The sequence below is a fragment of the Hemitrygon akajei genome, chromosome 2 (genome assembly GCF_048418815.1).
Source record: "Hemitrygon akajei chromosome 2, sHemAka1.3, whole genome shotgun sequence".
NCBI lineage: Eukaryota > Metazoa > Chordata > Chondrichthyes > Myliobatiformes > Dasyatidae > Hemitrygon > Hemitrygon akajei.
The window spans coordinates 39215221-39229991 of NC_133125.1; the positions used below are offsets into that span (position 1 = coordinate 39215221).

The following is a 14771-nucleotide window of genomic DNA, read 5'->3' on the forward strand; positions in this document are numbered from 1 at the left end:
GGAACACTCACATCCTGCTGGAGGAACACTCACATCCTGCTGGAGGTACACTCACATCCTGCTGGAGGAACACTCACATCCTGCTGGAGGAACACTCACATCCTGCTGGAGGAACACTCACAACCTGCTGGAGGAACACTCACATCCTGCTGGAGGAACACTCACATCCTGCTGGAGGAACACTCACAACCTGCTGGAGGAACACTCACATCCTGCTGGAGGAATACTGACATCCTGCTGGAGGAACCCTCACAACCTGCTGGAGGAACACTCACAAACTGCTGGAGGAACACTGACAACCTGCTGGAGGAACACTCACATCCTGCTGGAGGAAATCTCACATCCTGCTGGAGGAACACTCACATCCTGCTGGAGGAACACTCACAACCTGCTGGAGGATCACTCACAACCTGCTGGATGAACACTCACATCCTGCTGGATGAACACTCACATCCTGCTGGATGAACACTCACATCCTGCTGGAGGAACACACACATCCTGCTGGAGGAACCCTCACTTCCTGCTGGAGGAACACTCACAACCTGATGGAGGAACACTCACAACCTGCTGGAGGAACACTCACATCCTGCTGAAGGAACACTCACTCCCTGCTGGAGGAACACTCACATCCTGCGGGAGGAACACTCACATCCTGCTGGAGGAACACTCACACACTGCTGGAGGAACACTCACACCCTGCTGGAGGAACACTCACACCTTGCTGGAGGAACACTCACATCCTGCTGGAGGAACACTCACATCCTGCTGGAGGAACACTCACAACCTGCTGGAGGAACACTCACATCCTGCTGGAGTAACACTCACAACCTGCTGGAGGAACACTCACATCCTGCTGGAGGAACACTCACACCCTGCTGGAGGAACACTCACATCCTGCTGGAGGAACACTCACAAACTGCTGGAGGAACACACACATCCTGCTGGAGGAACACTCACAACCTGCTGGAGGAACACTCACATCCTGCTGGAGGAACACTCACAACCTGATGGAGGAACACTCACAACCTGCTGGAGGAACACTCACATCCTGCTGGAGGAACACTCACAACCTGCTGGAGGAACACTCACAACCTGCTGGAGGAACACTCACATCCTGCTGGAGGAATACTGACATCCTGCTGGAGGAACCCTCACAACCTGCTGGAGGAACACTCACAAACTGCTGGAGGAACACTCACAACCTGCTGGAGGAACACTCACATCCTGCTGGAGGAACACTCACAACCTGCTGGAGGAACACTCACATCCTGCTGGAGGAACACTCACAACCTGCTGGAGGAACACTCACATCCTGCTGGAGGAACACTCACATCCTGCTGGAGGAACACTCACAACCTGCTGGAGGAACACTCACAACCTGCTGGAGGAACACTCACACCCTGCTGGAGGAACACTCACATCCTGCTGGAGGAACACACAACCTGCTGGAGGAACACTCACATCCTGCTGGAGGAACACTCACATCCTGCTGGAGGAACACTCACATCCTGCTGGAGGAACACTCACAACCTGCTGGAGGAACACTCACATCCTGCTGGAGGAACACTCACATCCTGCTGGAGGAACACTCACAACCTGCTGGAGGAACACTCACATCCTGCTGGAGGAACACACACATCCTGCTGGAGGAACCCTCACATCCTGCTGGAGGAACACTCACATCCTGCTGGAGGAACACACACATCCTGCTGGAGGAACCCTCACATCCTGCTGGAGGAACACTCACATCCTGCTGGAGGAACACTCACATCCTGCTGGAGGAACACACACATCCTGCTGGAGGAACTTAGCAGGCCCTTGTGCCTTTGGTGAAACATTTTTTTATTCTTCTCCATAGATGCTGCCTGATCTGCTGAGTTTCTCCAGCATTTTGCATGGGCTGCTCAAGTTTTCCAGCAGCTATGGAGAAGAACGAATTATTGATAATTGGGGTTGACACTGCTTCACGATGCAGGGTCTCGAACTAAAATGTCAATAATTCATTTCCCTCCTCAGATGCTGCTCGACCTGCTGAGTTCCTCTAGCAGTTTGTGTATATTTTTCCTCCCGATTTCAGCATCTGCAGCAGTGGCTTATGTCTCCTTCTGGATAATTGGATAATGTTGGGTTCTTTTCTTTGGAATGGAGGCTCTTGAATTAGTCAGGTTGTACAACATTAAGTTGCCATGATTGGAGTAAATGGCAAAGGGTTATTTCTCTTATCAGAAGGGTAAACAATCTAAGAGGCATAAAGTATTTGAAAGAAGGATGAGAGGGAGACGCAGTGAATTAAACTGTCTTGGCCCAAAGTGTATTATGGGAGTTTGCTGTCTGAAAGAGTGTAAGAGAAAGAGAAGGACAACCTACAAGTCTACAGATCTGCTGCTGGAAGGTGGGAAGTTGCAGGTAAGTCCTCTTTTAGGTGGGACTGACAAGATGAACTCACAGTCACCCTTCATGACTGTTTTTATGATTCATTTGGGTTTCAGCTTCTATAATGTGTTGTTCAAAGTTTACAGGACCTTACTCATTGCATGATCTGTAGATTTTGCTAAATCTATGCTTTCCCTATTTATTCTCTCATTTCACCTTTCTTAATTCCAGAGCAACCAGCTGAACATGCATGACAATATCAGTAAATACTCAGAAGGTATTGCTGTCTCTTTGATCAGCACTAAGGCACTAGTCCCTACATGCTCTCTACATCTAATTTTAATAAATCTTGAAACAGTGCCATTGAAAGTTCAAAAGCCAATTGGTTCTATTTTCTATTCCTAAGAATCAGAACACAATATTTAAGCCATTCAAAATATACATTTTCTTCAAGAGCTATCTATCTGTTCCCTTCTTTCCCATGACCACACAATTTTTTTTATAAGTAGATTTCCTTGGATAGTCAAAAAAGACTTAGCTTCCACCACCCACTCAGATTCCTGACCAGAACAACCTACTACATAAGCACAAGAAATTCTGCAGATGCTGAAATCCAAAGCAAGATACACAAAATTCTGGATGAACTCAGCAAGTTAGGCAGCATCTATGGAAATGAATTAACAGCCGATGCTTCAGGTTGAAACCATTCTTCAGAACACTAAATAAATATATTTCTAATGATCAGCACAATCCCCTCCGACATTCATCCACTTCAATCTCTTAAGTTCTTCTGAAAGGCTTTTTTTTTCAGAGAAAATATTGTCAATGTTGCAATAGAATAAGACCACAAGACAGAGGAGCAGAAATAGACCATTCAGCCCATCGAGTCTGCTCTGCCATTCCATCACGGCATCTCCAGCCTTCTCCTCATAACCCTTACTAATCAAGAACCTATCAACCTCCAGTTTAAGTACTATAAATACAATGACTTGGCCTCCACAGCTGTCTGTGGCAATGAATTCCACAGATTTTGGGTAAAGAAATCCCTCCTCATCTCTGTTCTCAAAGGATATCCTTGTATTTTGATCTGTGCCCGTTGCCCATCATAAAGAACAGCCCTGAACCTGATCAGCCTTTAAGTTCATACAACAGTGATCACACTGATAATGGTACAAACTTATCATAAATCCACATTTTTCTGATTCTACTGTATTTTTACTTTAACATCATTGTTCAGAAATTTTGAACATAAATTTTTTCTCAGAATACCTGGAATATGCTTGCTCCATAAGGTGTTCTCCATGCATTAAGAAGATTATCTTTTCCAGTGCTTACAAACCATTTACCTGTAGAAATATAATAAAATCATTAAATTTACAATGCAATATCTAGCCTAATTCAAATGTTAAACATTAATCAATCACCCATGGTCTTATCCTTCTTCCAACGCTTCCTCTTCAATCAAATCTATGAGTTTAAAATAGTTGCATTCCATATTTTATACAAATGCTTTCAACTTGACAATGAGTTCATATTGAATTGCTTGCCCAATCAATCATTAAATGTTCATGATCAGAATTTCTAAAAGTTCTTCCTGAAAGTAAAATACAATGGATTCCAGTTAATTGGGACACACTGGGACCAGTACATTTTGGCCGGATTAAGCTAAATTTCATGGAAATAGTTAAAAAACGCATAAAAAAGACAAATTATTGTTTAATAGAGTAACAAACTGTGTATTAAAATGAAACAGGAACAAATTAGAACACTACCAATTATACTGCAGTACAATAACACTAATTGTTATTGATGGCGAAATTCATCCGATGTATGCTACCGAGTTCTTTAGATTGACTATAAATGAACAAAATTAGCACCTTGTGCAGATAATAAACTGCCTTCATATAATGCTATTGATGATTACATCCTCCAAACCTTCGTTTTCATTGTAACATTCAAGATGACTGTCATTACGTTCAAATGCTTCATAGTTCCTAATTTATTGTAGTGATCTTATTTCATTATCACTCCCCACCGTCCCTGGCACCTCCAAGCTTCAATGCTTGAAACCGCAGTGAGCAAAACAGTTCTGAGTTGTCTTTCTGCTTATTTCTCACCAATTATCAGTGACAAAAAATTGCTGCCTTTTAGACAGAAACACATGCACTGATGCTATTTTAAAACTGCTCGCTCCAAGCATGATGTAATGTCTAACGGCAACACAAATGCTCACGACTGATGCTGTTTAGAAACTGCTTGGCAGCAGTCTCCTGTCCCAATTAAGTGGCATAACGTCCCAAATAAAAGAAAGAAATTCTGGTAATTTTCTCAATTTGTTTTTGTTCTTTAAGAGTTGTCCCAAATAAGTGGAATGGCCTAATTAAGTGGAATCCACTGTACATACACAATAGTACTCTAAACTTAAGAAAATAGAGTTGTCTTCATTCATAGGGCAAACTGAGATAGATTCCGTCCAACCCCACCTAGATTCACAGCTCAAAACTCGTGTTTTACCCTGTGCAAAACGTGGAGTAGGCAGGGGTGAAGTAGGTCTAATTCCATTCCAATCACCCAGGGGACACCTAGTCAAGCTCAGTAATGCATTGTGAGAATTCACCCATGGGTGGAAAAACGTGGCCCTGTCCTTAGAATGCGTTGATGAGACAGGAAGAGTGAAGGGATAGGGGTGGTGGTGGGAAGGAAGGAGGGGTGTTAGTGTTGGTGAGCCATACCTTTTGTCAAATCCATCAAGGCTTTGAAACACATTTTTAAAGGTTTGGCAGTCTGAGATATTTAACTATTAAGATTGCTTTAAATAATTAAATATAAACATTAGTAAAACAAAAAAATATAAAATTATTAAAATAAAAATAACTTTTTAAGAAGTAAATAACTGAACTTTCCCATATCCATTTAATTTTCAAGTTGAGAATTCTCCTTAAAATCTCTGGGGTTTTACTCTCTAACATCAGGCCTGTTGGAGAGAGGTGGAATCATCAGTCCAATCAGATCAGCATAGCTCTGATGATCTGATATCCAAGAGATTTGAGTGGCTTCAGAGTAGTGGATTTTCCGGACTACCCTCGGCGTATTTAACAAAAAATGTAGGAAATGTGCACTCCAGATGCTGGGTCCAGCCACAAATCTACCCATATCTCCAATTCTGAGCCTGGTTTCAGGTGCACAGCTGGAGTTTGGACTGCCTATGCAGCTTGCACTCTGTACCCATGCTCATACGCAAAACCTTTGAGTGAGCCCACTGCCAGACCCACAGCATTTCCAAGCAGTCGGATGCTGGTTTGCTGCAGTTTTACTGGAAATAGAAGAGATGTGTCGAGTGAGGTACACTTGCTACTAATCAGTACGGTTGGAATATTGGTAGGGGATGATGTGGTGGGGGTGGGTGGTTGTTCCTGTCCTGATCACACTATTCACTGGAACACCGTGAACCTACAGGGAGTCAACATAAGCACAAGTCTTACCTGACATAGGATGTACATTTCCTAATGTTAATGTAATACAAAGATCTGTCAGCTGCAGGACAACAGTAATATAAAGGTATCTTAAAACAATTATCAACTTGTACTAATTTGTATATGTATTACTCACTGAACTTTACATCCATTCACTTAATTAGGAACTATAAATTACAATATTTCTTTCACATGATTTGAACAATGTATAAGTATCTCATTACATAACAAGAAAAGCTGTCATGTTTTTGGGGCTTGGTTATGCATATCAAACCAGTAAGCACGTGTGGTCTTTTCCCAAGTACATTTCTTGCTGATCCAAACTCTTGGCAGAGCTTACAGCTTAAAATCATCATTTAGTCAGCTCTAGTATTACCAAGGTTTTCATTTTGAAATCCAACCCTTCCCATTCTTTCCCCAACAAACTTCTTTCCTTTCCTAAAATTTAATTTTTTCCATAATAAGATAATGTTTGGTCGTGTTGGGGGTGCGGTCACAGCCCAGTACTAGCTTCTCTCACTAACCCATTAAGCTACATATTTGAAATTGCTATTTTTAAATAAAAACAATTAAAAAAGTCAGACTTCTTTCCTGATCCCAAAAAAACAGAGATCATTTCCAAAGTCAATGTGATTGGGGTTCAATTAAAGGGACAAGTCGAGGATTAAATCAGAAATCTTTAAGGTCACAGAGAAAATGTGCCAGCCCCATACAATACTGTGAGAGAAACTTTCAATTGGAAGAAATAATTTGCTCAAAGAATTTAAGTCCTTTACACAAAAAGCCCAAGATATGCATTTTGGTAAAACATGCCTTCAACAGCTTATGTCTATGAAGGTCTTTTCTCTGCCTCCTCCACCACCACGGACCTAGGAATCATTGATGGGACATGAGAGATCTGGTTTTGGGTCTGACAGGAAGGAGAGGAAGGGTGTGGTGGAACATGGTTAAGGTGGTTATGTCTCAGCATTGCACACCAGACAAAGTCATTGTTTCAACTTGCAGGAATCTGCATACGTGCGTCATATATAGCGAACTGAGAACAAATTTTCAGATATGTAGCTTGTGTGCAGTAAGCCACTGACCATGCTTAGCAGCTAGCTTTCTGACAGATTCAATTTGACGTAGGAAAAGCATTGCCCTGCATCATGGAATTGAGGCTTACCGACAGATGAATAAAAACCGGCAATATTAGAGACATCAAACCATAAACGGAATAAGTTAATTGCTGCTGATAACTTACCACAGTAAGCAAATTTAAGGGAGAGCACACAGCTTTCATGGAGGTGCAATTGATATTTATCTGGTTTCGTTACATGAAGCACTTCTACATTGCTGCTTTCCATTCCCACAGCTAACCATTCACCAGTAGGACAGTAACCAAGAGAAAATATCTTCAGGAAAAGAAATGGAAATAAAATTGGGATTTATACTTTGGAATACTATGAAACAATATCATAAAAATAGAGATACATATACATTAGAGGTTATAATACCAAGTTGTATTTACAACAATTTTCAATAGTTTCGGTTCAACCTCCCACATGCAAAATGAAATTATAATCTGCATAAATTAGATTTAGTAGAAACACTGCCATCTCCAGATGGGCCAGTGTAATAATTTGCCAGCTGTAATGTGGACTGTAATGTTTGTTCTGCAATAAGAAGTATTTTATTATTGTTAGTAAACAAAATAAGAGTCATGGCATTACAGGAAAGATACTGTCATGGACTGACTGGCAGAAGGCAAAGAGTGAGATAAAGAGGACCTTTTCTGGTTGGCTGCCAGTGGACTAGTGGTATTCCACAGGAGTCAGTGTTGGGTCCGCTACTTTTCACAGTATATGTTAATGATCCGGATGATGGAATTGATGGTTTTGTGCCCAAGTTTGAAGATGGTACAAAGCAAGATGGAGAGGCAAGGTAGCTGAGGAAGCAGTGAGTTTGCAGAAGGACTTGGACATATTAGGAGAATAGGCAAAGAAGTGGCAAATGGAATATAGTGCAGGGAAGAGTATGGCTATGCATTTTGGCAGAAGGAATAAAGGCATAGAGTATTTTATAAACGGGCAGTGAATTCAAAATTCAGAGTTACAAAGGGACTTGGGTGTCTTGCGTCAGGATTTCCTAAAAGTGAACTTGTAGATGGTAAGAAAGACAAATGGGTGAACATTCATTTCCAGAAGACTAGAACATAAAAGCAAGAGTGTAATGCTGAGAGTTTAGAAGCAATTGGTCAGACCACATTTGGAGTATTGTGAGCCAGCTTGGGTCCCATATCTAAGATAGGATATACTGCATTTGGACAGGGTTCAGAGGAAGTTCACAAGAATGATTCTGGGAATGAAAAAGATTAACGTATGAAGAGTGTTTGATGGCTCTGGGCCTGTACTTGCTGGAGTTTAGAATAGAATGAGGGGGAATCTCACTGAAACATACTGCATATTTAAAGGCCTATTTAGAGTAGATGTTCTCAGTAGCGGGAAAGCTTAGGACCAGAGGGCACAGCCTCAGAATAGAAGGATGTCCCTTTAGAACAGAGATTTGGAGGAATTTATTCAGCCGGTGGGGGGACAAATCTGTGGAATTCATTGCCACAGATGGCTCTTTATGCCAAGTAATTGGGTATGTTTAAAGTGGAGGTTCGCAGCTTCCTGATTAGAAAAACAATTAATAGTTACAGGAAAAGGCAAGGAGAATGGAGTTGAGAGGAATAATAAATCAGCCATTAACAAATGCAAAGAGATCTGATGGGCCAAATGGCCTAATTCTGTTTCTCTATCTTATGGTCTTATGGGAACTCTGAAAATTTATAAACGCACACAATACGTTAAATATTTACTTCAAAATACAGTTGTAAATCCAAGCTATTTTGAAGTTGCTCAATCTCTTGTTCTTTTCATTTACTAAATTTTAATTACAAGCTGCACTTGACATCTCTGAAGCATCCACTCCAAACAACAGAGATTTCAGTGGATCATTTCTGCAAGTGGGCCTCCTGCTCATCTGGCCTTGCATCCTTTTCTTCAATAGCAACACACACAAAACGCTGGAGGAACTCAGCAGGTCAGGCAGCATCATGGAAATGAATAAACAGTCTATGGATGTTTAGACCATTTAGGACTGGAAAGGAAGGGGGAAGATGCCAGAAATTCCCCTTTCTTCAATAGTTGCCTCAACCTAACTGATTGATGACCTTTAATGTACATGCACCTTGGATCACCATTATGGAATGAAATATCATCTATCCCTTGCTGGTCCATGCATTTCTCCCTCATTTTTTGTTGCTGCGGAGCCTAGCAACCTGCAATTTCTCGTGCCTGCAACAACTCCTGCTTTTTAAAGCTCTCTGCCATCACACCACCCTGTATTCTGTCTTCCACAATGACCCTATGTAGACCTTGGATCTTTCCTCTCTTCTGCTGTCAAAATGGAAATCGCAACTTCATCTTTTCTGACTTTCTCTCTCTGGACTGCCTCCAAGACTTTCAACTCTGTCATAATCATTTCAGTTTTTGCTCTGTGCTCTGGCTATGCTGTATAGGCCTGACATTATTAAGTCCATGACTACCATAAGAACTTTTAGAGCACCTTCAAGGCATTGGACTCAGCCCATTCAGCTTTACAAAGCAAGTCCCATTGACGTTTAATTCTTCCGTGAACTTCTTCCGTGAAGCTACTGTCCATTCAACTTCGCTAGACCCAATCATTCTCACTTCACTGCAGCTTCCTGAGATGAACCTGTTTCTTCTCACCTTGCCTGTGGGCTTCCATAGCGATGACGATTTTCCTAAAACTTCAATGTACTAGTTTGCACACTATTTAAACTTAGCTTAATGAATAGTTCCATTATTCTGAAAATTTCAAAGTTCAAGGTAAAATTTATTATTGGAGTACATATATGTCACACATACAACCCTGAGATTCCTTTTCTTGCAGACATACTTAGCAAATCTATAGAACAGTAACTATAAACAGGATCAATGGACAACAAACTGTGCAAATGCAGACATAAATAAATAGCTATAAATAACGAGCATGAAAAAAACAAGACAAAGAGTCCTTAAAGTGAGACCATTGGTTGTGGGAACACCAGAAGTAGAATAAGTATAGTCATCCCTGTTTGTTCAAGAGTCTGATGGCTGAGGGGTAGTAACTATTCTTGAACCCAGTGGTGTGAGTCCTGAGGCATTTGTACCTTCTACCTGATGGCAGCAGGTAGAAAAGAGCATGGCCTGGGTGATGAGGATATTTGGTGATGGATTCTGCTTTTCTATGTCAATGTTTCATGTAGGTGTACTCAATGGTTGGGATGTACTGGGCCGTGATCTACTACCTTTCGTAGGATTTTCTGCTCAACGACATTGGTGTTCCCATACCAGGCCATAATGCAGCCAGCCAGCCCACTTTCAACCATACATCTAAAGAAGTTTGCCAAGGGTTTTGATGACATGCCGAATCTCTACAGACTCCTGAGGAAGTAGATGCACTGTCGTGGTTTCTTTGCAATTATATTTATATGATAGGTCCAGGGCAGGTCCTCTGAGATAATAACACCCAGAAATTTAAGGTTACTGGCCCTCTCCACCTCCGATCCTCCGATGATTACTGGCTCATGGACCTCTTTGGTTTCCCTTTCCTGAAGTCTGCAATCAGTTTCTTGGTCTTATTGACATTGAGTGAGAGGTTGCTGACATTACAATCTCCCGCATGTATGCTGATTCATCACCATCTTTGATAAGGCCCACAACAGTGCTGTCATCAGCAAACTTGTATATGGTGTTGGAGCTCTACTTAGCTACACAGTCACAGGTGTAAAGCGAGTAGAGCAGGGGGCTAAATGCACATCCCTGTGGTGCTCCTGTGCTGACGAAGATTGTGGAAGAGATGTCTTTGCCAATCCAAGCTGATAGGAATCTACAGGTGAGGAAACCCAGGATCCAATTGCACAAGTGGGTATTGAGGCCAAGGTCTTCAAGTTTACTGATCAGTTTTGAGGGGATGATGGTATTAAATGCTGAACTGTAATCAATAGAGAGCATTTTGATGTATGAAACTTTGTTCAGATGTTCCAGTGTCGTATTAAGAGCCAATGAGAAGGCATCTGCCATAGACCTGTTGCTTTGGTAGGGGAATTGAAGCGGATCCAAGTCACCGCTCAGACAGGAGCTCAAATGCTTCAACACCAGCCTCTCAAAACACTTCATCACTGTGGATGAAAGTGCCACTGGGTAACAGTCATAGAGACAGGTTACCATGCTCTTCTTGTGCACCGGTACGATTGAAGCCTGCTTGAAGCAGGTGGGTACCACACACTGCTAGACTGAGAGGTTGAAGATATCCGTGAACACACCAGCCAGTTGGTCAGCACAGGTCTTCAGTAGTCGGCCAGTTGCTCCATCTGCACCAGATGCTTTCCTTGGATTCGCTACCTTGAAGGCAGCCCTTACGTCCAAAATATCATCGGGAGACATAGGGGTGTGTGATGGTAACTCTCTGTCTGGTGGTCTAAGTGAGCATGGAAGCCATTGAACCAGTGTCAAACTTACACTGCCAGTTGAGTGATACACAAAAGGTTGGCCCCAGTGTTGGGTTATTTCCTCTTGGACATCCAACCTTGGTCTACTTCTGTACCCAATTTATTACCTTATAGGTATATCTCTCTTCCACACAGTGGGCTTTTCTGACTCTCTGGTAAGCCTTTCTTTCTTGCTATTTTACAGTCACCAGGATGCAATTTCTGATCCATTTGTTGACATTGTTATGTGTCAGTGTTAATCAATGACCCTCAAGAATGCCTTTGTGCTCTGTGGTTGACCGTTTATCTACTTACATTTGCAAACCCAAGTCTGGAGTTATCAGATTCACATTCATGGCTCTGCCGCTGAGCTCCCCAATACTGAGTGTCCAATGCTTGTATGCATCAGCTAAACCACAGTCTTGTTATGGTAGCAGTCTCACCTCACCAGATGGAGTTATCTGCGGCGGCGTGGCATGTCACTGTGAGCAGCACTGTCACAACGGAAAGGACTGCCTATATTCTCTGCATCTTATTCTGGATTGCGCTGTTTCACGGTGATCACCAAAATACCATTTCCTATATCTTTTGAGCTGCAGTCCATAACCCAGGGCTGCCAGTGATGTAAAAATTCCTCGGTGCTTCCCAAATCCATCTGCTGAGTAGTGTGCTCAGGTGGGACCAATGTACCCTGCACTCTGAGTAACTTCCAAGATCTCCTCACTCCCCAAAGCTATGATTATGATTGGACCTGAATTCCGCAATCCACATCACTCAATCCAGCATATTCCCATGATCACTAGTGCACATCCACATAGCCCATAACCATGACAGGAAAATGGATCAATATATCGTTTCCACATTTGCAATGATACAACTGTTAGAATTCAGAGGATCCCTTCTGCACATTTGTCAGCTGTTTTGCTCCACTTTAATGGAAATGGTGCAATATTTTAGATACACATCCTGGCCTTCAACTGACTGACTTGCCACAGAATGATGTCATGGTCTCGGTTAACAAAGTCTCGTTAAATGAAATGTGCAACAAATATCAATCAGCAATCACATTTCCATCTCCTGATTGTCCAGTTCCATTATATCTACTGCACTCCAGAAGGATGGTGTCATAAACTAGTCCTGTCATGACTGAGCCATATCGATACTATCTTTATTGGTTTCACAGACTTTCACCCCTACCATGTGACAAATGGATCACTCGGCTCTTCTGGATCGCCAGCCTAGGTTCAAAGGCTTCAATATATTGGTCATAAATTCACAATTTTTTATCAATTCACAAATTATTTCCAATGCATTTGAAAAATCATAAAGCCCTGAAAAGAAAGTCCAAGAAATACAATCATCATAAATCCATCTATTTTCATATTTTTCACAGAAAGACTGATGGCAGAATGGAAAGCATTAGCTGCCTGTTTACACCCATGCACTGTTTTACTGATTGCAGGTTTTTTTTGCCCTTATGTTTATTATGAGTTTGAAACTAATATTAACATTGGAAACATTATCTTACGCTGTGCACGCTTTATGTAAGAAATGGTTCTTTCAGGTAGTGATCTGTGCTTTGTAATTGCTGAAAAATTGCAACTGCTTTCTTGCAAGTGATTACTTTTCACTTACGTGTGTGTGTGTGTGTGTGTATATATATATATTAAACATACACTGTATATAATTTATCTCAAGACATGCAAATAAGTTAAGGTTAGCTTAAGATCTCTAAATACCTGAGACGTGAAGTCATGTTGCTGCAATTGCCTTCCTTCTCTGAGGTCCCAGGACCTTACAGTGTTGTCTAAACCTCCCGTCCAAAGTTTGGTGCCGTCATTTGAAATGTCAATACAGCTGGCTCCATCTGTGTGACCTTGGAATTGCCTGATTAAATAAATAGAAGAGAATAAACGTTTCCTGCATCAGTGTCAAATAAATACACTTATATTGTTAGTTTTGGACTCCACATCAAAATGCTCCTTCTATATCTGATTATGAATTTGGCTAAACTATCTATGGTTGGACATGAGCTTCATGTGCAAACATTACCCAAGTGCAACAAGTCCATGCAAAATAACTGTAAAATTACATCAGTCAAAGCTCAGCTTTAGCAAGCATATTGTTGCCTTTCAACACCCTTATCAAAGTTATTGACATACAGATTATTGCTGAGCAACACATAAAGCAGACAGATTATTGCTGAACTCCTGCTTTGCATCCTCAACGTTTTTCAAGAATGAGTTCAGAAGTCTAAAGTGAATTCTAAGGTCCATAATCTGAACATGGCCCCCGAGAACGCAGCTCAAATATGATGGACTAGAAATTGATGTTTGCCTATTTAGTGTGCTAAAGAGGTATAGCGTTGTTACTAATGGGGAGCTCCTGCATCAATAAAGACAACACTGGAAAAATGTAAACACAGGAGATTCCGCAGATGCTGGGAATCCACGGTTCTGATGAAGGGGCTCGACCCAAAGTTTTGATTCTTATTCCTCTCCATAGGTGCTATCTGACCTATGGAATTCCTCCAACATTTTGTGGGTGTTACCCTAGAAAAATGTACCTTAAAATAGTTACCGTAGATTCCGGACTACAGAGCGCACCTGATTAAAAGCCGCTGGCTCTAATTTTAGAAATAAAATCAATTTTTTACTTGTAAAGGCCGCACCGGATTTTAGGCCGCACCGGATTTTCGGCCGTAGGTGTCCCACGTTGTAATATGAGATATTTACACAGAAAGATATTACACGTGAGGATTTTTTAACTTTTAATTAAATCCATATGGTAACAAAAACATATTGCAAATGCTTTTTTTCGAACCGTGCCCGTAACGCGGCTACTTTTAAATATACGTTGCATATACTTCTTTACTGAACAACATTCCAATATCTCCTAACGACTGGTAAAAAATATATATACTGCAGCCTACCAGGAAAAGTTATTGATCGCCTTTAACTTAAAAGCAGCGTTTTCGCTCCGCCGCTCGACCCCCGCCGTCCCGTTTTATCGCAAACGGCATTTAAAAGCAGCGTTCGCTCAGATCCAAAGCCGCTCGCGTAATGCGCTCCCCCCCTCCTTCCCGTTTATCGCAAACTGGTATCCCACAAGACGCGGCGAAACCGGGTGTGATGTCATAGCATCCCGCGATGTAGTACAGAAAACAAATATAGTTAAAACTCTTCTAACTTTAACTAGAAAATGAATTACTAAGCGAAAATATTATAAACTAAATAACTGCCATAAAGGCAGCACAATGCTTTTCTTCGAGTGTTTTCCATGTTGATGAGGGTGAGTACAAATGACTGATTTACAATAATTTAATTGTGAAAGTGCGCTTGATTTATCGTACAATTTCATTGGACCTCTGTGAACTACTCATCAATTTTATTGGTCTACTGTTACGA

The 14771-nt window shown here is 41.6% G+C and overlaps 1 protein-coding gene across 4 annotated transcripts in view; it reads right to left on the minus strand.

Annotated features, from left to right (window-relative positions):
• The window catches only part of LOC140740947 (transducin-like enhancer protein 1), a 111579-nt gene that overhangs the window by 2874 nt on the left and 93934 nt on the right, over window positions 1-14771 (minus strand). For all 4 annotated transcript variants that reach the window (XM_073070600.1, XM_073070591.1, XM_073070595.1 and 1 more), the window contains 3 exons: window positions 13104-13251; window positions 7090-7240; window positions 3643-3719 (listed from right to left, as the gene is read on the minus strand). In XM_073070600.1, coding sequence (XP_072926701.1) covers window positions 3643-3719; window positions 7090-7240; window positions 13104-13251 — 376 coding nt within the window. The remainder of the gene's footprint in view (window positions 1-3642; window positions 3720-7089; window positions 7241-13103; window positions 13252-14771) is intronic.